This window comes from Melanerpes formicivorus, unplaced genomic scaffold (assembly GCF_026170545.1).
Source record: "Melanerpes formicivorus ecotype bairdi unplaced genomic scaffold, bMelFor1.0.p_v2 SCAF_62, whole genome shotgun sequence".
NCBI classification, from domain to species: domain Eukaryota; kingdom Metazoa; phylum Chordata; class Aves; order Piciformes; family Picidae; genus Melanerpes; species Melanerpes formicivorus.
In genome coordinates this window covers 1,849,936-1,869,367 of record NW_027142414.1, presented here as the reverse complement: position 1 = coordinate 1,869,367, position 19,432 = coordinate 1,849,936, and the positions used below count along the sequence as shown (strand labels likewise).

Sequence of the window (19,432 nt, the reverse complement as noted above, 5' to 3'; positions counted from 1 at the left end):
GTTGGCCCACACCAGCTGGCGATGGATGAGGGCTTGAAGTAATGCTCTGTGTAAAGAAGCTGTCCTTTTACTCTTTATAGCATCTGCTGCCAGGAAAATTTGTTTTAAGGCCTGGAGGTCTTGGTTTAGAACCTTGAGGTGAACCTTCCTTGACAGGAAGTGCTATCTTGATGTTGAGCTTGATAAACATTTGTTTGTTTGAACATTGTTTGTTTGTTTGTTTGAACATTGATGTTCACCTTGATAAACACCTTTACCCTCTTCCATTGCTTTTTTGTTTGGTGTTTTTTTGCTGGGATTACTCAGCAACCCTTGAACACACATGGTGGTTGGAAAACACAAAGATGGAGATGTATCTTTGCCTTTGAGTAGCAGGATGAGGCTCCTAAATGGCCCAGGGGGTGTTGCAGGATTCACTGCTGCTAGAGGCAAACCCTGCCCATACGCAGCTAATGCCCCTACCATAATTGTCCTTTGTGCCTTACTTTCTACAACCTTCTCACCCTGAATGCTTGTTCCTGCTTCCAGCCCACTCCCTTCAGGGTACTGGCACAGTGGCATGTCAGGCCAGGTGGTGGGTTCACCTTACTTTTTAGCCAGATCTGTTTGTGCTCCCTGTTCACAGCATAGCCATGCCAACAAAAAAAAGGGAGAGTTAGTGCAGAGTGGGAACAAGAGACCAGGGGTGAAAATGTTAAGGTTGGCTTAAGAAGCCCTGCTTCCACCTGTAAGGCTGCTGCCTGAATTGCCTACAGCAGTTAAGGCTTGCAGTTGGTTCAGCCTTGAAGTCTGCTTTTGATGAGATGGATAGTTGTGAATGCAAATTAGTTGCAAAGAACCTAAGAGCGATGGGGTCTGCAAAGCACTTCTTAAGCTATTAAGAGGCACAAGAATCAGCAGGGGGAAAAAAAGGACAAAATAATTTGTAATATAAAATCTTCCCAAGAACATGCATAGGGGTTGATCTTGATTAAAAAAAATAAATCAGAGTCTAGGCCAAGCTATTTCTCAGACACAACATGCCAAATGGACTTAGGTTCTTCAAGAAGAGAATAAAATGAGAACTTCCTCTCCACTTTCAGTTCTTGAAAGCTTCACACCAGCACTCAGCACTTCGTCAACAACAATCTCTCCATGTTGAAGCCTCCAGACTGCATTCCCTGGCAGTGCAAGAGGGAGTGGTGCCAACTGTTTTATTAGGTCTGCACCCACGAAACTCACTAGCAGGGAAGGACCTGATTCCTTGTCCTGATGAGGCCACAGCAGGCTGAGTTTGTGCTGCTGGCCTGAGCTTGCTGAGGGTGCTGAGCTCAGCCAATCTGTGAGCTCTGAGGGAGCTGCCTGCCTTGGGGCTAATTGGGAGCCCCTCTGTGAGGACTTAAGGGCCACAGTGAGGTGGTGGTCTCAGTGTTTTCAAGGTGCAAGGCAAGGAGAGTCATTCTGCGTGTGTTTTTCCTTTCCAGAGGAACTCAGTGAGGGATAATGACATACTGCTGCTTTTGTTTTGGAAGCCCTCAGACAAAAATGTGCCTTTCAAAGCGTGGGTGTGCTGTTGGAGTTAGACACGATGGGGTAATTCTACAGTCTGGGCATCTGGAGATGGGGACACGAAATGCTGCCCTGACAGAAATTACCGCCTGCTCTGACTCTCCAAGTATCATTTTCCCCCCTTCTGTTTTAACCTTCCAGAGTAGTTTCACTTCTTCTAGTAAAGGTTTCTCTTTTCTCTAACTTAAATAATCCATCTCCCCAAAGCTGACCTGACAGATGTTTCCCCGGCAGTGACCCAGCGCGCACAGCACTCTTCATGAAACCCTGGCTTCTGTGGGGAAATGCGGCACCAGCAGTGACCCTGCTAGTGTCCCAGCTAAAAATAAAGCCTGTCCCTCCTGGCAGTGTTGGGGTTTGCTTTTAAGTAGGTAGGCAGTTTTGCCCATTGGCTGCACTGTGCTCTTGTGCCAGGCAGAAGGCACAGCTTAACCTTCAGAGCACAACAGAGCTGCTTCCACTAAGGGGAATCACACCGGGAGACTGAAGGTGAGAAGATGCTCAGCTGCACTTGGTGCATCTACGTCACTCCTAAAAAACTGCCAGCTTGCCTGTTGCCTGCCTAGATCCATGCTTGCTTCTTGTACCTCAGTGAGTCACCCCCTCCATCCTGCTTTCCTCCTCACTTCCCTCAACAACTCCATGCCTCCTTCTGTGAAAAAAGGCTGAGGGAATTGGGATTGTTGAGGGAGACCTTATGGAAGTCTTCCAGTACCTAAGGGGACCTATAGAAAAGATGGGGATAGTATTTTGGCAGGGCTTGTTGCAATGGGATAATGGTTTTAAACTAAAAGAGAGGAGATTCAAACTAGGTATAAGGAAGAAAATTTCTGCAACGGGGGTGGTGAAACACTGGCCCCACTGGTCCAGAAAGATGGTAGGTGCCCCATCCGTGGAAACATTCAGGATCAGGTTGGATGGGGCTCTGAACAACATCATCTATTTAAATATGTCCAGGGAGGCTGGACTAAATAACCTTTAAAGGTCCCTTCCAACCCAAACTGTTCTATGATTTTAGCTTCCCAGTCTTCCAGCCATATCTGTCCCATGCTCAACCCCTCATTTATCCTCTGCATGTGGCTTTCTGCCTGACACTTGGGTCCATATGGGCTTGGCTGATCAGACAAAGCAGGAGGATGGCCCAGTCAGGAAGCAGATGCTCAGTTAAGAAGGGTCTTTCCAGCTTTTACTATACACAGGTATTAGTGAGTGTCACAAGAACTGGCAAGGTTGAAACATGCTCAAGAGCAAGAGGGAGCATGCCTCCTGGCTGGTGAATCTATGGATCATTGAAGTGTTTCCATGCACATCCATTTTTCCTTGGAGTCTTCCAGTACTTACTTCTTAACAACATTGAGCTCCACAGGTTACACAAATGCACAGCACAGAACTAAAAAAAGTTTCCACTGCTCACTGGATAAAATACCGTGAATTTGGGAGCTTCAAGCTTCTTTGGGCCTGGTTGACCAGCTCTCTTCCCCTGACCAAAGCTGATTTCCTGGGGAAGGCTGAGGGAGGAGATATGGGAGTTGTGCTTGGTTGTGCAGGGTTCTAGATACCTTGTGTACTTACTACTGCAACGAAAGCATGAAGAGGCAGCATGGTCATAGTTTGCAAGTGTCTGTATGGGAGCCCACAGCTATCAGGTGTGGTGGGCTGGCTGCAATCACCTCAGACTAAAGGGTGGTGGTCTCTCAGATGCCATGTTCTTATGCCTTTGTGCAAGGAGCACCAGTGGTGCTGGTAGCTTGCTGGCCAGCTCAAGGGGGCTCAGAAGGGGCTGCAGTATCTGCTACCTCTTATTTGGGTGGCTTCAGGGTATGGAAGGACCACTGAGGTGCTGTGGGAGGAAGGGTCAAAAGAAGAGGCACAGAAGTGTTTGGGTGCATGTCTGCAGGGAGAGCAGAGGTCAGGGAGTATGGGAAGGGGAAAGAGGGTTGTTGGGATACAGGACCCATTTTTATTCATCTGTTCATTGAGTTGCCACAGCAAAATGGATTCAGGGCTTTTCTTGTCTTTAAGAGTGACCATCTTTTGTCAAAGACCTTTTGTGCTTGTTCTTTTACCTGTTTGTGTCACTGACCTGAATGTAATAGTAACAGTGGCTCTGCCTGGAGTAACACTCTCCTTGTCCCACTGCTCCTCACCTTCTGGTGTTTGAGGACTGTTCTGGGCAAAGAGTTTTTCTGTCACTTGTGACAGGTTTCCCAGATGACAGGAATTACTGTCATCATCAATGACAGGAAGAGCTGGATTCAGGGCACCACCAAAGAAGTACAGCTGTGCAGGAGAGGCTGTCTGGGCTGAAGGAGCAGGGGATGATGGCTGAGCGTGGACTGGAGGTGTGAAAACAGGCTGTCCATTCCTGCCTTAGCTGTTGTGCAAGTCAGGCCTCTACTGAAACTCTCAGCAACAGAAGCTGGTGGAGGTGTGGGACTACTAGCATCCATAACAGAGATTGTCACCCTCAGTGTGAAATAGAGGCTGTCCTCTCTCTTTGGCTTGGTGGCATAGAGTGAGTGGCTGCATGGGATGAGCATGTTACGCAAGCACTTGCATTAAAACAGTGACTCCTATCATTGTACCTCCAAGATGAGGCACTTCAGGGTGCTGATCCAAGGTGACAACTGGCCATATGGTGTGGAAGAAAGACCCTAGGCTCTCTTTCCAGCTGGATTCTGGGGTTGTGAGAAGGAGGATTTTCTCCTTCCTTTGTCTCATTTCAGTGCATTTGGCTGATGTGGTCATCTCCCATGACTCAGCTGCTCCTGTTGGCAGGACTAGTTGTAGCAAATCTGAGGCCAGCCTGGAGAGCTGGGAGGAGAGAGGAACCAGGATGGGATGGACAGGAATACAGCTGATTTGAGGAAACAAGAACATGCCTCCCCAGCTTATGTGTGTGACAAGAGTTGCAAAGAGGAAATAGATGAAGCTTTCCTTTTGGAAGTTTATGTCGTATGAAACATTGCCAAAGCTCTTCAGGAAGCTCTTCTAGTAGAACAAGCTGGCTCTGCTGCCTTGGGCTTATTGGACATCTGCTGAGTTATTCCAGGGGAAATCTGGTCCTAAGGACCCTCTCTTCACCTAATGCTATGTAAGTTGAATAGGTTGAAAAGATAGTCCTCATTTTTGAGATGACTTTGTATACAAAGGAGGCTTTCAGAAGGGAGGGTCAATGGAGGGAAGCTGATGTAAGCTCAGGATACAATGAAAATGCTATTTCTTCTACTTTGGAGATAAAGTACAACATGATTATATGTACTTGGCTAGGAAATTCTTCTGATACACGATGCCCTGCATCCAGTTTTCAAATGTTCCTCACTAGTATCTAAGTTAAGACTTGCTGACTGCTGGGAATTAGGGGAGTATCATTGCAGGTATGTTAGAAATGACAAGGGAGGAGCCTTGTCCTTCTCAGACAGGATGCTTTGTTGTATGCATTGCTCTGAAGGTGGCATACACACATATATAATCTTGACTTTTTAATCTTCTTGAAGGATCAAGCCACATATTTACCTGGCTTAACCTTATGCCTCTTAGATGTGGGACATGCCCAAATGCTCAAGAAATAGACCTCATATGTTTCTTTGGAGAAGAGAGCAGTGGCCTCATGTACTCATCTGTTTGGTTTTTTTTGTGGGAATATTAAGTTATGTTTAGGTATCCAGTGGAAAATCTGTGATTTCAATGGGGCCAGAGTGTCCAAGTAGATTAAAAAGCTGCTCCATTTAGCTTTTAACTACCCTGTGAAATCTGGCCCTTTGTGACTTTTCCAGTGAAATATCTAACACACATTGAGACCATGGATGGGGTAGAGGAGAAAGTTAGTGCCGTTGTAACAATGGCAGAGGAAATGTGAGTATTGAGAGTGACTAACTTCAGAAGATATTTCAGATTACCTACCCTTGACAGGACAGAGTGGGGCAACCAGCCAGGGATTGCAGACCTGCAGCTAAAACACAGACTGAAAGGAGTAAGGTGAATAATCCTCTCTGGTAATACCATAGTGAAGAAAAAAATCTCCACCTATAGATATCAAAGTGGGATATGGCTTTATATAACCCACAAAGAAAGGTGTGAGAGGGTGGGGGGAGAAGAAATGAAGGTGGGGCAGCAGATAGCCTGGAGGCTGCTGCCACTTACTGTAATTGCTGGAGCAGCTTGGCTTCCACTGTTTGTTGTCCATGTCGTCTCTGCAATTACCATATGGTAAATATGACTTGAGTCCCTGGCAAATAACAGAGCTAATATTAAGAGAGAATCTGTAAACAGCTAGTGCATAAATGAACAAAGAGCAATAAACAGCCTGGACTTAGGAGAAATGAATTAATCATGGGAGATGTGAGGGTTTATTTTCTTAAAGCAGTTGCAGAATTAACTGCTGAAATAAAAACACTGAGGGATTAAGATATCTAAATTGTCAATAGGAGCTACGTGGGGATATGTGTCGGTAAGTGGTGAGGGTGCTGTGTGAAATCTTACTTGATAACTGTATTCAAATGGGTGAATTTGCAGCTTTTGGCACCTTCTAAGTGAAGTGGGAGGTATTCTGAGGATAGCCCATAGCTCAGTGCATTTTTCATGCCTCCTGCTGCGCTCAGATCTGCAGAAGCAGCGAGTGCGTTACGGCGTATTTCCCTCCTCTCAGCTGGAGGCTGTGCCTTTCTGGTTGAAACACTGGAAAGCTCTGCTTTCCTTCCACACAAGCCAGTCAGCACAGTGCTCCTCATGCTTGCTCCTACCATGCTGGAGACACAGCAAATGGGTGGAGAGACCTTCGAAACTGCCTAGCGCAGGGAGATTTTCTATGTTGGTCTTGATGTAACCTGTGTAACAGTCCAGTGCCTCATGAAAATTTGCTGCACAGCAGAGCCGAGGGGCAAGGCTCCACCACCCAGGCTTGGCTTTCCAGCTCCAACAAGAGCAGATTTGCTGCTGTCTCTCCGTGGGAGCAGGCACTGATGTACTTCTCTCCCAAATCCTCAGCTGCTTCTGACCGCCTTGGAGCTGGAGAACCAAGAGGAGGTGAAGATAAATGATCAAAGGGCAGCTTGGGCTAATTTATAAAGATCAAAATAAATTTGTGTGCTTTGGCCAAAGAATAACTGTGGAGGAGAACAGCTATTTACAAGTATCTGAAGCATGTAAATCTCAGACAGGGAGGAGAATGGTTGAGAGTGCTCCAAGGACAGGATAATGAGAACAAACAGTATAAATTTTCTTAATTTCATCCTAAATATAAGGCAGACGGCTATAACCTCAGAGATAAATTACAGCGTGGCAGAGTCTCTATGGGAAGCTGTAGAAATGCCATCACTTGGGTAATTTAAAACAGGGCTGGACAAAGTACTAGGAAATAATGTTCACAAGGGGAACAATGCAGGGGCATGGCCCAGACAACTCTTCTGGCTCTGGTGTAAGGAGTTCTGAAATGAACGAAACCTGCGCTAACTGGACGGAGCAGGAGCCTTTCCCATCTACCCCATTTCTGCTGTGCCTATCACTGAATCACAGAATCACCAAGGTTGAAAGAGACCTCAAAGATCATCAAGTCCAACCTGTCACCACAGACATCATGACTAAACCATGGCACCAAGTGCCACGTTCACTCTTGAACACCTCCACCACCTCCCTGGGCAGCACATTCCAAAAGCTAACGATTCTTTCTGTGAAGAACTTTCTCCTCACCTCAAGCCTAAACTTCCCCTGGCACAGCTTGAGACTGTGTCCTCTTGTTCTGGTGCTGCTTGCCTGGGAGAAGAGACCAACCCCCTCCTGGCTACAACCACCCTTCAGGTAGTTGTAGAGAGCAGTAAGGTCTCCCCTAAGCTTCCTCTTCTCCAGGCTAAACAACCCCAGCTCCTTCAGCCTCTCCTCATAGGGCTTGTGCTCGAGGCCTCTCACCAGCCTCATTGCCCATTACACGGAGAAGTGTAGAAGTCTTCAGTCTGTCATGGCAAATGACAACTGCTTGCTCTTCACTGCAGTGGCAAAGATGATTTCTGACGTGTAGCCACCTTCTCCTCCTCTCCCCACCCAGGTCTTCCACTGCCCCATTTGTGCTGCTTCTGCCTGCATTCACTTTTTTAGTATTCCTTTTCTCACTAAGCCAGGAGTGAAGCCTGGCTGAACAGACTTGTGGAGGCCTTGCAGTTTTGCTCTGTGTGATGTGGCACTTTTGGTAACAACATTTTTTTTCTGTATTTGGATCAACAACAAAATCAGACATTTGCTTACTATTTTTTTTGTTTGTTTTTTACTTTCTCCTTTGATAAGAAGTTAAGAAAGAAACTGTGCCATTCTGGAGGATGGAAGCACAGCTGTTGGGGTTAGCACCTAGCTTAACTGGCTGCTGGCTGTCCCAGGAGCCCATGAGCCAGCCAGGAAAGGGCTTCCTGCCCTTCTACTTACTGCGTCAAATCCGGTGCATCACATGGTTTGGATTTTTTGCTTCAAGTGAGGGTTTCTGTCAGAAAACTTGTTTTTCTTAACTAATTTTGGACCTAAAGAGAGTAGGATACGACTATAACACTTTTCCCCCTCTTGTTTAGCACTTAGGCTACCTCTGTTTACAAATAACTACTGGCTTTGCAACACAGACTTGCTGTTGATGACAAATCCTAGGGTCTTTAATTGTAGCTGTTGCAGATCTGTCACCAGAGTGCTAAAGAATTGTCAGGAGTTGTTGCTGTCATCTTTCCTCTAAGATGCTGTAAGTCACTAGGTGATAAGTTGCACTCTGATGGTGGTACCTAAACCAGCAGTATAATATGTCCGTGAAGCAGGAGCAGTAAATAACACACCCTGTGTGCTGCCACGGGCAGTACATAAAATGTCTTTTACTGACAAGAAGTTTTCCTCACACCACTGGAATAATTCTTTTCCCTTCCCCTTTGCTCCCCAAATGGTCTTTGCTGCTCTGTATAAACCAGCAAGACAGAGAGTGATGAAAGCCAGTGCCTCGAAGGCAGCAGCAGGGAAATTGGTGCCCATTGCAACCCTCTGTGCTGTCAGGTGGCTGCTCCAGGTTGTGTCTATCAGCTGCAATCTGTGGAAGAAGGAGAGGGGCTATCGAGTGGGTGACCCAGTAACTTCACTTCTTTATTTCCCTCAGCCTCCTAAACCACAAAGGAAGGAGTTTTAGCCTCTTGACTGGACCTTTTACATCATAGGCATAATATCAAGGGCCTGAAGAATGCATCTGCCATGTCAGTTTGGGGCTGCTCAGACTGCAAGGAATGGTGTGCACTGGTATTCAAGTACCTAAAGGCTCCAATTGTACCTCTAAATGTAATCAAAACACTGGCATTTGAAGGTTTGCCTCTAAATGTGCAAGGGAGCCACCCCAGCAACTTCCAAAAGATTGCAACAGTGACTTTTGGCCAAATCAGAGTGTGGTTGCCACCAAAGCACTACAGTGAGGTGCTGGTGCGGTTTGCACACAGGCTGAGTTTGTTCTGGCTTCACATGCACTGACCCTGGATGTGGCTGTCACAAGCAGGCTTGGGCTCCATACCTTTTCTGGATTTGCCTTTTCTTTTTAATGTGAGGGTGACAGCACTGACAAAGGTTGCCCAGAAAAGTTGTGGAGACTCCCTCCTAAGTTCCTGAATATCTTTCAGGTACACAAAAGCCACCTGGATGTGGCCATGGGCAGCTGGCTCTGGGTGATGGCCCTACTTGATCATGGGGGTTGGACTAAGCTGACCTCCAGAGGTCCCAGCTGTCTTCTGTGTGAACTGGCCCCTTGAAAGTCCTGGAAAAACAACAGTGGGACTGTGTAGTATTCATTAAAAGAAAGGGGGAGTGGGGGTGTGGAAAGTCTATATCAGAACAATAATACTGCTTTTTAAGCAGGAAGACAGCGACTACTAATCTATATGTCAGCCTAAATACCAGGTTTTGTTTTCTGAATGTGAAAAAGGCTATAGTTGTGGCAGAAAGAAAAGGATAGCACTCACTGTGCATCCTTAGCCTGAGGATTTTTCAGCTATAGGGATCTGCATGGGGAATGGAAGAGCAAGGGCAACACAGCTCCCAAGGAGGCTCTCAGAGTGTGACTGTGGCCACCCACCAAAGGATTTCCTTCAGTGTCTGCTGCTCCTCCTTTACATATCTGTGCACAGAGCATAAAATGCGGCTCCTATATTCATATATATCCACATGCCCTGTACAGATATTTTTCAGCTGGAGTGAGAGGAAGGAAATAAAATGCCCAACCAGTCAAGTGGAGCCAGTGCAGTATTGGAAGGGGACAGTTAAGTACGGGCATCTTTATGGGTTAGCTATTTATGGCACTGCTTCTCCAGGAGCCTCACAAATACTAAAATACAGAAAAAACCATCAGGGACCAGTCCCTGGGGCAAGTTGAGTGTTTGGAAGTTGCTCCTAGCTGTACATGGCCTTTTGCTCTGTTTGTCTCAGCCCCTGGGATCACAGATTCTAAGCGAATCCCATCACTGCTGCATTCCTGTAAGGAATTAGTAGACTTGATTTGTTATGTCAATTAACACTTGTTTACGCTTTTAGAATGGCAGGAACTGCTCAAATTAGTAGAGACACCAGCTTGTAAATATTAAAAGACCTGCTACGAGAGCTGGGTTTTCCTCTGGTAGCTTTTTGCATGATCTTGGCAGAAGGAAAAATGCTGGGTTTGACACATGCTGAGGGGGTTATTCTGTAGGCAGCTAACTCTGGGCTCTGGCATGTTTACCGTCAAGTGCAAAGCAACGCGCACCTATGGCTCCCCGCCATAACTTTTCCATAGAGCCACGCTGTGGGGACCTGTCATGGCCCAAGCATAAGTTACAGTGCCTTTTCTCTCGTAAAACCTAGCTGGTGAGGTTTGCTGTGCAGTAGCCTGCATAAAATCAGCTTGGGCTCCTCGGTTGCACTCCTGTCAGATAGGCACGTGCCATCTGTGTGATGGTTTAATGCCCGCTCTGTGTTTGGAAAGTTACATTTATCTGACCAAATGACTCTTAATTACACTGCTCTGGCTTTGGGCTTGCAGGTACATCTTAACTTACATGCTGGGTGCAACTCTTGGAGTGATGAGCAAAGGGCTCAACAGTGTTTGAATGGAGACAATTGAGAACTATGCTTTGGTTTGTGCTAAGTGTTTTGTTATGCTTTTATTTTGGGGACAGGAGGAGTGTGAGTTAGGTATAATATCTCTTCTGTGAAAACTGGGTTATTTGTGTTCTTTGGCTGTTTTATATATATATATATATAAAGCTGTTATAAAAAAACCCCATGTGCTCAACCAAAAAGGTTTTGTGTGCTTTGGAGCCAAGGGATGTGAGGCCCTGTTATTAAACTGAACCTTATTTTCTGGCTTCTCTAGCTTTGGAGCAGGGCTATGAGACTAATAGCAGTGCTGTATCCCCTCTGTTATGAGACAGATCCTTGTCAGACAAAAGTCTTGATCTTGAGATATCTCTGTCTGATCCTCGTGCAGCACCCACATCCGAGCAGGGCTCACCCCATGCTCAGATCTAATCAGGAGCCTTTCCAGGCTAGTCTGGTGCATCAGGGGAGGGAGGATATGTGGCCACAGATATACTCCTGTGTCTGATTTATTTGGGAGTTGGCAGGGAGAGGAGTAGGAAAGGGAGGTGCCAGACAACCTAATCTTATGCACAGGTCAAATCTAAAGGTTTCTATGATGGTTTAAGGGGAATTTTTCCTAACTATGAAATTAATAGGGACTTAGAGGTCTGCTTTTGGTTTTGTATACAATGGCAATTTGGTGTGTGGAACTTACCTGTTAGCAGCTATTGTTGCTTTGTTGCCTCTTGGTTTGATTTCTTGCTGTGGAGCTTTCTTCCTTTTTGAAAAGATCTTTGCCTTTAGAGTCATATGAACAGCTGTATACAAAAAGATAAATTATAAGGGATCAGTATAACCTTCCCAGTTTTCTACTTCACCTACCACAACAGGCAAACCATTAGTCTACTGAAACTCAGCTGTTGTAAAGGATGTAAGGAGCTTTGTAGTTGTCTAGAAGTAATTTTATATTGGAGGTTTAAATGTGACAAGCATGGTCCATGCTACTTTCTGAACTGTCTCCAGCAGTATTTAAAGAACTGATCATTTTATTTATGGATTCTATTTATGGATTCATGTTTCACACAGCTATTGTCAACTCTTGCAGAAGGAGTTCCCCCTGCTAAAATAGCTGTTATGCATCTTCCCAGGGCTTTGCTGTTGAATGCTAGCTCGTTCTGGTGCAGTGGTGCTTGCATCATATTGTTTCTCTTTTGCATTAATTGAACACTTTGAGCTTACCCTGTCAGAGATAGGTCCCTCACTACCATTGCCCTTACTTGCACATATTCAATGTGATAGCACTAGTGAGGCAGAGATCTGTGGGCAAAAATGATGTTTGATAGCAAATAGGTAGCGGAAATGATGATCCTTGTGGTATAAAGCCAGAGATCACCCAACAGCAACTGCTTTTCCATTGTAGCTGCAGCTGCTTCCCACAGGGCCAGGGCAATGATGTTGCTGGAGCAACACCTCTCTGCACCAGATGTGGGTGTGTTTTGTTGCTCTGGCATCAGAGGAGAGACACTGTGATGGCTCCTGGCTGACCAAAAGTGATTCAGGACTGTGCTGCAAGCTTGCCTGGAGGCTCAGTCCTCAGACCAGGACTTGCACTGAAGGGTGGCTCCTGCCACAGTCCTGCTGACATCAATGCTACTGCTTAGAGGAGGAGTAGGAGATGTAGCCCCTCTGGTGATTTCTGGATTGAGTTTAGTAGAGATATCTGAGGGACCACTTGAACCTTATATAAGCAACCTTGCTGACCTAGAGCTACAGAGGGAGTTTTAGCTCTTCTGTCCTCTGTCACCTGAATGTTAAAACTGTTACCTCAATGTTTTATTAACAGCAGCTTTAAAATTTAATAGTTTTATTCTATGTTGCAAAGCACTTCTGCATCAGTTACCAAGGGGAGAATGACAGTAAGAATGCTTCACTCTGTTTCTCAGATTGGTTAGGTTAATGCTTTTCGTTATAATGAGCACATATTAAGATCTTATTAGACAAGTGTGTCTGTGGGCAAAGTTCCTGTTGATTCCACTGGGGAGTTTTGTCTGTGTCAAAGAATTCCAGGATCAGGTCATTACTGTTTTATTTTAGAAAATGATTGTGACCTCCACTTAACATTAAATTGTTTGTCTAGGCAAGTGAAATCCAGTGAAGGGAAGAATTCCTCAACCCTTGAGATTTTAGCCTACAACCCATAGCCTGGGTTTGGGTGGTCCTCAAACATAAACAGAGACTACCACGGTAGAAGTTGTTTTTGAAAGAAAATACAATTAGTTTGAGGAATAATAGTAAAATTATCCTCTGCTTAAAATCAAATTAAAAACTGAAGAAAGATTGGCAAGGTCCCAGAGTGTGATAAAGGCTTGCATTAGAAACCATCATGGCATTAGAGAAGGCAGACCGGTAGTGTTAATTGGAGAAGGTGGTTGTCCCAGAGAAGGGGGGCTTGATTTATTTCAGAAGGCAGTTTAGTGCTTGTACTATTCTTAGACAAGACTGAATTTCAGTGATACTTAGACCCTTAAATAATTTTTTTAAAACCCCAAATTTAGGTGCTTGAGTCATGTAGGCTCCTGTCTTTCTGTCAGTCATTTCTACATGGCTGATCTTGGAAGACGCAGCACCTACTGGCTGCTGTACAGTTAAGTGGGAGCTGGAAGTGTCAAGAGCTTGGTGGGTACCTGCCAGCAATTGCAGTATGAAAAAGGATGATCTGATGTGCCCAGGGTGGTTTTGGAGCTGCTGTGCTTGTGCAGTTGGTCTCTGTGCACCTTGAGTCAGAGGCACCTGGAATGTGTCATCTTTACTGTGTGTGTGCACACGTCTGCCTTGCAGCCCAGAGATCTTGGGCTTGCTGCTCATAGTTACTTTGCACATGTTCACTGTCCCTTTCTGAGGGATTTCCCAACATCCTGCAGCCAGAAATCTGGTATAACACCATGTGGAGTGGGAAGGAAGACAAAACAGGTGTGCCAAACTGACCTGAAGTTGTGCATACTGAGTAGCTGAGTCCTTCCTGTGACCCTGGGTTATGCAGGCAGTGAAGCATTTCAACAAGACTTCAAGGCTGGGGCGGGGGCTGATGCTGGGGCTGGCTAGCAACCCTCCCTGGGGCTGAGGTCCCTCTGATCCCCATGGACCTGGGGATCAGGTGCTGGAGCTTGGGGAGACAGGCAGATAAGCAGGTGTTGGGGAGAGAAGGTGAAGAGACTAACATGGGAGAATCTCACTCTTCAGAATTAGTTCAGGTAGCGTGGAGATGTGTGATTGTTTTTTCACATCAAGGGTGTCAGATATGGATTTGTGATCCTGGTACTGCGTAATCAATTCTCTCCCCTCTGCTGTGCTTCATCAGGAGCGGTTTTGTTCATTTGCAGTCCTTGCTCACGCTTTCCTTCCTGTTTTGCTTGTCTTTATAGATTGTTATCTGAAAGTTGAAAACGTTTTTTTGTTGATATGGGAGAGATTGCCCCCGCTTTTGGAAGGAGGCGAGCAACACAACACGATGATAAAACAGCTCTTGGAGGTGCATTTGTTAATGCTGATAGCATTAAGATGTTGCCTGGAATATTTACAATGGAAAGGAGCAGGGAAGGACCTCCCCTTAAGTGTTCAGTGCCCAGTTCATCCCTTCGAACTGCTGCCATCTGAAGGTTAGGCATCTCCTCTAGAGTGACTGGCTAGGCACCCTCTTGAGACCAGGGAGAGAGATGGGAAGGGACAAAATCCTTTCTGGAGACAGGTGTCTTAAGTACATGTTCTGGATCAGAACAGGGTGAGACAGGAAGGATCATCCCCTGGAAGCAACTGTCTCTCTTCTGACCTCAGAGGGAGCCTCAGTGGCTTCATTTGACTTACTGCCCAAGATTTAGATAGTTATAAGTGGTGGAAATGAATCCCAGCCCTACTGATTTGGCAGTACAAGCCTCAATGAAACTTAGTGAAGGCTCTTGAACCTTCCAAGTGCTGTAGATAATGCTGCTATTAAGTTTGATGTTTCCTGTGAGATACTTGGCTGTATCTGGACTCACAAACATGATTTGTCAGCTAAGCCGGAGACCAAATTCTTCCAGAGGCCTGTTATAAAAGGAGAACAGTGTGATCCATGACAATTTGAAGGGTTCAGAATCCAACTTTAAGTGGTGCAAGCCCTGCAGCAATGTCATCCATAAGTAATAGAAGGCATTATTGGGCAGTCATATGCCAAATCTATGTGATGCATCAATCAGACCCTTTATTTTTTCCACAGTATTTTGGGTTAGAGATTGCTTTCATTTTAGAGGGTCTTTGAAAATATGTCCATTTCTCAGGCATGCAGAGGGCATGTTGGTGGGTACATGCATTTTGCTCTATCTTCTGCATTGATGAGCACAGCTTTTTTTTCTAACCATGGTGGTTTTGTAGGTTTCTGCAACCATTTAAAAGCAGGAATATTGATGCAAAATGCGATCATCCAGATCGCAATGGAAAGGCTATTGAAAAGTGGCCTTTGACACCTTGCTGAACGCGAGTCCTGTTTCTGTACTGACATCTTCACCTCCTCATGTGGAAGTCCTGTGCCTCAGAAGCTTAAGGGAACCCTGGGATGCTTTTGTAGTCTCTACAGCCTATCAGGAGGGGCTGACTGGGGTGATGGTTTGGCCACTAAGATGCTCCATAATTCATAACTGAATTACATCCTACAAACAGACTTCAGTTGGAGATTGCTCACTGGTCTTAAATAGTGCTTCTTGTGTTGCTAGTGATTCCTTGACTTGTGTCATCTCCTGGGTGATGAGACAGGGGAGGCTTTACATTTGGTTTCTTGTGCTGAGCTGAAGTGCTGTGTAGTGGAGTACTCCACGGCATTGTTAGGTGAGTGGCAGACTGAGCACTCAGTACTCCTATTGCACATGTTGTAGGTCAAGAGTGGGCCATTATATACATATATACACTTCTCCTCTGAGTTACTTTTCTATCAATTGATCTTTGTGTGCTGGGCATGTAAACACTGCAGCTTGTTAGAGTCCCTGCTAAAAACCTTCTTCAAAGTGACAGAGAAACAATCCAGGCATCTCTACAAGTACTCTTCCCTGGTGAGATACTGAAGTGCATTTGGGTAAATGTTACATCTTTCTTTTCTCTCATGCTTCCCTCCCCCCTCTCTGTTTTGTTTGTTTCAGGTTCTCGGCCTTTTTGGATCTACACAGTGGAAGCTGCATCTTGTGTATGGCGTGGTTAAGCTTGCAGCCTGTCACCTCAGCCTTCCTCCATTTTGGGCTGGTTACTTTTGTGCTGTTTTTGCATGGTTTGCAGGTGGACGCTGGCCTGACGGGAGACTCAACCAGTTCAGTACAAAACAGCTCGTGTTCAGGATCTTTTGACTGCAAGGAAGGTGTTATCCTGCCAATATGGTACCCAGAAAACCCATCCCTTGGGGACAAAATTGCCCGTGTTATTGTGTACTTTGTAGCCCTGATTTACATGTTCCTCGGAGTCTCCATCATTGCAGATCGTTTCATGGCATCTATAGAGGTCATCACATCACAAGAGAAGGAAATCACAATTAAGAAACCCAATGGAGAGACCACAACGACCACCATTAGGATTTGGAACGAAACTGTTTCCAACTTGACCCTCATGGCTCTGGGCTCCTCTGCTCCCGAGATCCTTCTGTCTCTGATAGAAGTGTGTGGGCATGGATTTGTAGCTGGAGACCTGGGGCCATCTACAATTGTTGGCAGCGCTGCTTTCAATATGTTTATCATCATTGCCATCTGTGTCTATGTGATCCCTGATGGGGAAACCAGAAAGATAAAACACCTGAGGGTTTTCTTTGTCACAGCTGCGTGGAGCATCTTTGCTTACATCTGGCTGTACATGATCCTTGCTGTCTTCTCCCCAGGTGTGGTTCAAGTCTGGGAAGGTCTGCTCACACTTTTCTTCTTTCCACTTTGTGTCCTTCTGGCTTGGATAGCAGACAGACGTCTGCTTTTCTATAAGTATATGCACAAAAAGTACCGTACTGACAAGCACAGGGGCATTATCATAGAATCAGAAGGTGATCACCCTAAGGGCATTGAGATGGATGGCAAGATGATGAACTCCCACTTTCTAGATGGAAACTTAGTGACTATGGAGGGAAAGGAGGTAGACGAATCTCGCAAAGAGATGATCCGGATCCTTAAGGACCTGAAGCAAAAGCACCCAGAAAAGGACTTGGACCAGCTGGTAGAGATGGCTAACTATTATGCCTTGTCTCATCAACAGAAGAGCAGAGCCTTTTATCGCATTCAAGCCACGAGAATGATGACAGGGGCTGGCAACATTCTGAAGAAGCATGCAGCTGAGCAAGCCAAGAAGAGCACCAGCTTGCATGAGGTGCAGCCAGATGAACCTGAGGAATTCATCTCCAAAGTTTATTTTGACCCATGCTCCTACCAGTGTCTGGAGAACTGTGGTGCCGTTCTCCTGACTGTGGTGCGGAAAGGAGGGGACATGTCCAAGACCATCTATGTGGACTATAAAACAGAGGATGGCTCTGCCAATGCCGGTGCTGACTATGAGTTCACAGAGGGGACTGTTGTCTTGAAATCAGGGGAGACCCAGAAGGAGTTCTCAGTGGGAATTATCGATGATGACATCTTTGAGGAAGATGAGCATTTCTTTGTACGGCTCAGTAACCTCCGTGTGGTAGAGAGCGAGGAACCTCCAGAGCTCAGCAACTGCCCATACCCAAAGGCCATGTTGGCTTCTCCTTGTGTGGCCACAGTGACTATACTGGATGATGATCACGCTGGCATCTTCACATTTGAGTGTGATGTTATACATGTCAGTGAGAGCATTGGTGTGATGGAAGTCAAAGTCCTAAGGACATCAGGTGCTCGGGGTACAGTGATAGTGCCATTTAGGACAGTAGAAGGAACAGCAAAAGGAGGTGGAGAAGACTTTGAAGACTCTTATGGGGAGTTGGAGTTCAAGAATGATGAAACCGTGTAAGTACTCCATTTGTTTCTGCTTCTGGCTCTAGTTTTGGTGTTTAACCCCACATTTTGCATCCATTACAGGTGAATGATGACAAGGGGCAGGCTCCTTCAGCTTTCCATCTGTTTCTCTTCTTACTTCTTTCGGGCAAGAACCGACAGCAGGATTTAAGAGCTCAAAGCTCTTGCACCATCCCTCTTGGGAATGACAAACTGAGGCTTAGAAATACTGGGTGGGGAGTTGGGGATAAGAGGAAAACGTATCATTCTCTGAGGTCCTGTATTAAAGCTAAGGGTTAATGGAGAGTTAGAGTAGAGAAAGAAGAAAAAGAGTGAACATTTACCTGTCTGGGCAAATAAGGGAAAGCCTCTTTATGAACACTGAAGGTAGAGTGCACAGGAGTTTATAGCAATCCCTAAATGGAAAGTTTACAACAGTTATTCCCAGGTAATCAGGAGCTGCTCAGTAGACATGAGGCTTTATTTTCACAGGAGCAACACATTATACCCGTGTCCCTAGGCTGCCTGTGCAACCTGCCGGGCCATGTGGCAGCTAATTCACGGCGCAGGCACAGCTGCAAGCTATTCTGCTGGACTTGTGAAATAATTCCAGGCTTTATGCCTCTATGGGCTATCCATATTCCCTACATCACCTTCTGTGTGGTCTCTGTATGTCTGTTCTTTTACCACAGGTGGGTTTTCCCCTTGTAAAATACCATGGCAATTGGCAATAATGGTCTAAAGCACTGCAGCTCACAGCCTGTCCATGTGACTCCATGACCCAGTGTTCTCATACAGAATAAAGGGATTCAGAAACAGTCTGCACCAGTCCTGTTAATTCAACTCTTTTATTGTCTACGAGGTAGGCGATACAAAGCTAGGAAGTAATAAAGACCAGAGAGGTGATAATGTCTAATTGCTTTAACTACCTGCTATTAACATTAGTGAGAAATGAGAAAAATGCCTTAGCTGAGCAGGGAGAGGGAGAGAGGTGTGAGCCTAGTGCTAAAACTCCCTAGTGTTAAGTGCCTAGGTTCCTCTTGTTAACACCTAATCATTTGAGCCATCAAAGGAAGAATTGTGCAGACCTGCAACTGGCATCAAAGGAAATCTCTGTACCAAGCCTCCCAATACAGTACCCAAAAGGATGTTAATATATTAAATGCTGATTTCTCTAGAGATGTCAGATGTGTGGTTACAATCTCCTGTGAGCAGACTACCTAAAATACAATGGGTACTACCTTGCTTCAGCTAGGTAATACCCATTGTCTTGAAGAAAAAAGACTTCTACTTAAAGAAGCAAAAAGCAAGCAAGTTTGGGGTACTGAAGAATAAGCCCATGAGCCATCTTACTCCAAACTGTATTTCCCTTCTTTCATTTTCCAGCTGCCAGACAACTTCTTTTTGTCTTTGAAAAGTGTGAGAGACGGTCAAAGCATACCCACAGAGTTGCTTCACTTGGGTTAAAACAAATCACATGCAGCAAGACCATATGCACCCTTGTGTGACAGACTCTAATGAAAATGAAGGCAGTCCAGAAAACAAGCATGGGTAGGTTGCTTAACACTGTGATTTGTGACCCAGGGAAGATGCCCTCGAGCACAGATGAGACATTTGTGGTGTACTTAAAACTGTGGCCACACGTAATGCATTAATGTAATTTGCACTTCTGCATCAGAATACTGCTGGGATCAAAGCCTGCTAACCACAGTGGCTATGAGAGACCATGTGGCTAGCAGAAATTGATTTCTTTTGAAGCTAGAATTAGTGTAGCTGGCTCAACATAGCACTTAATCAAATTAATAAGCCTAACAAGAAGGGAGTTCATGTCAGCCATCAGGTTGCCTTTTTTCACTCCCAGGTTTTGT

General features: G+C 45.5%; 1 protein-coding gene across 3 annotated transcripts in view; it reads left to right on the top strand.

Moving 5' to 3' along the window:
- The window catches only part of SLC8A3 (solute carrier family 8 member A3), a 136,591-nt gene that overhangs the window by 5,589 nt on the left and 111,570 nt on the right, over window positions 1-19,432 (top strand). For all 3 annotated transcript variants that reach the window (XM_068162122.1, XM_068162124.1, XM_068162123.1), the window contains exon 2: window positions 15,765-17,576. In XM_068162122.1, the coding sequence (XP_068018223.1) occupies window positions 15,811-17,576 (1,766 nt within the window). In that variant the 5' untranslated portion in view covers window positions 15,765-15,810. The remainder of the gene's footprint in view (window positions 1-15,764; window positions 17,577-19,432) is intronic.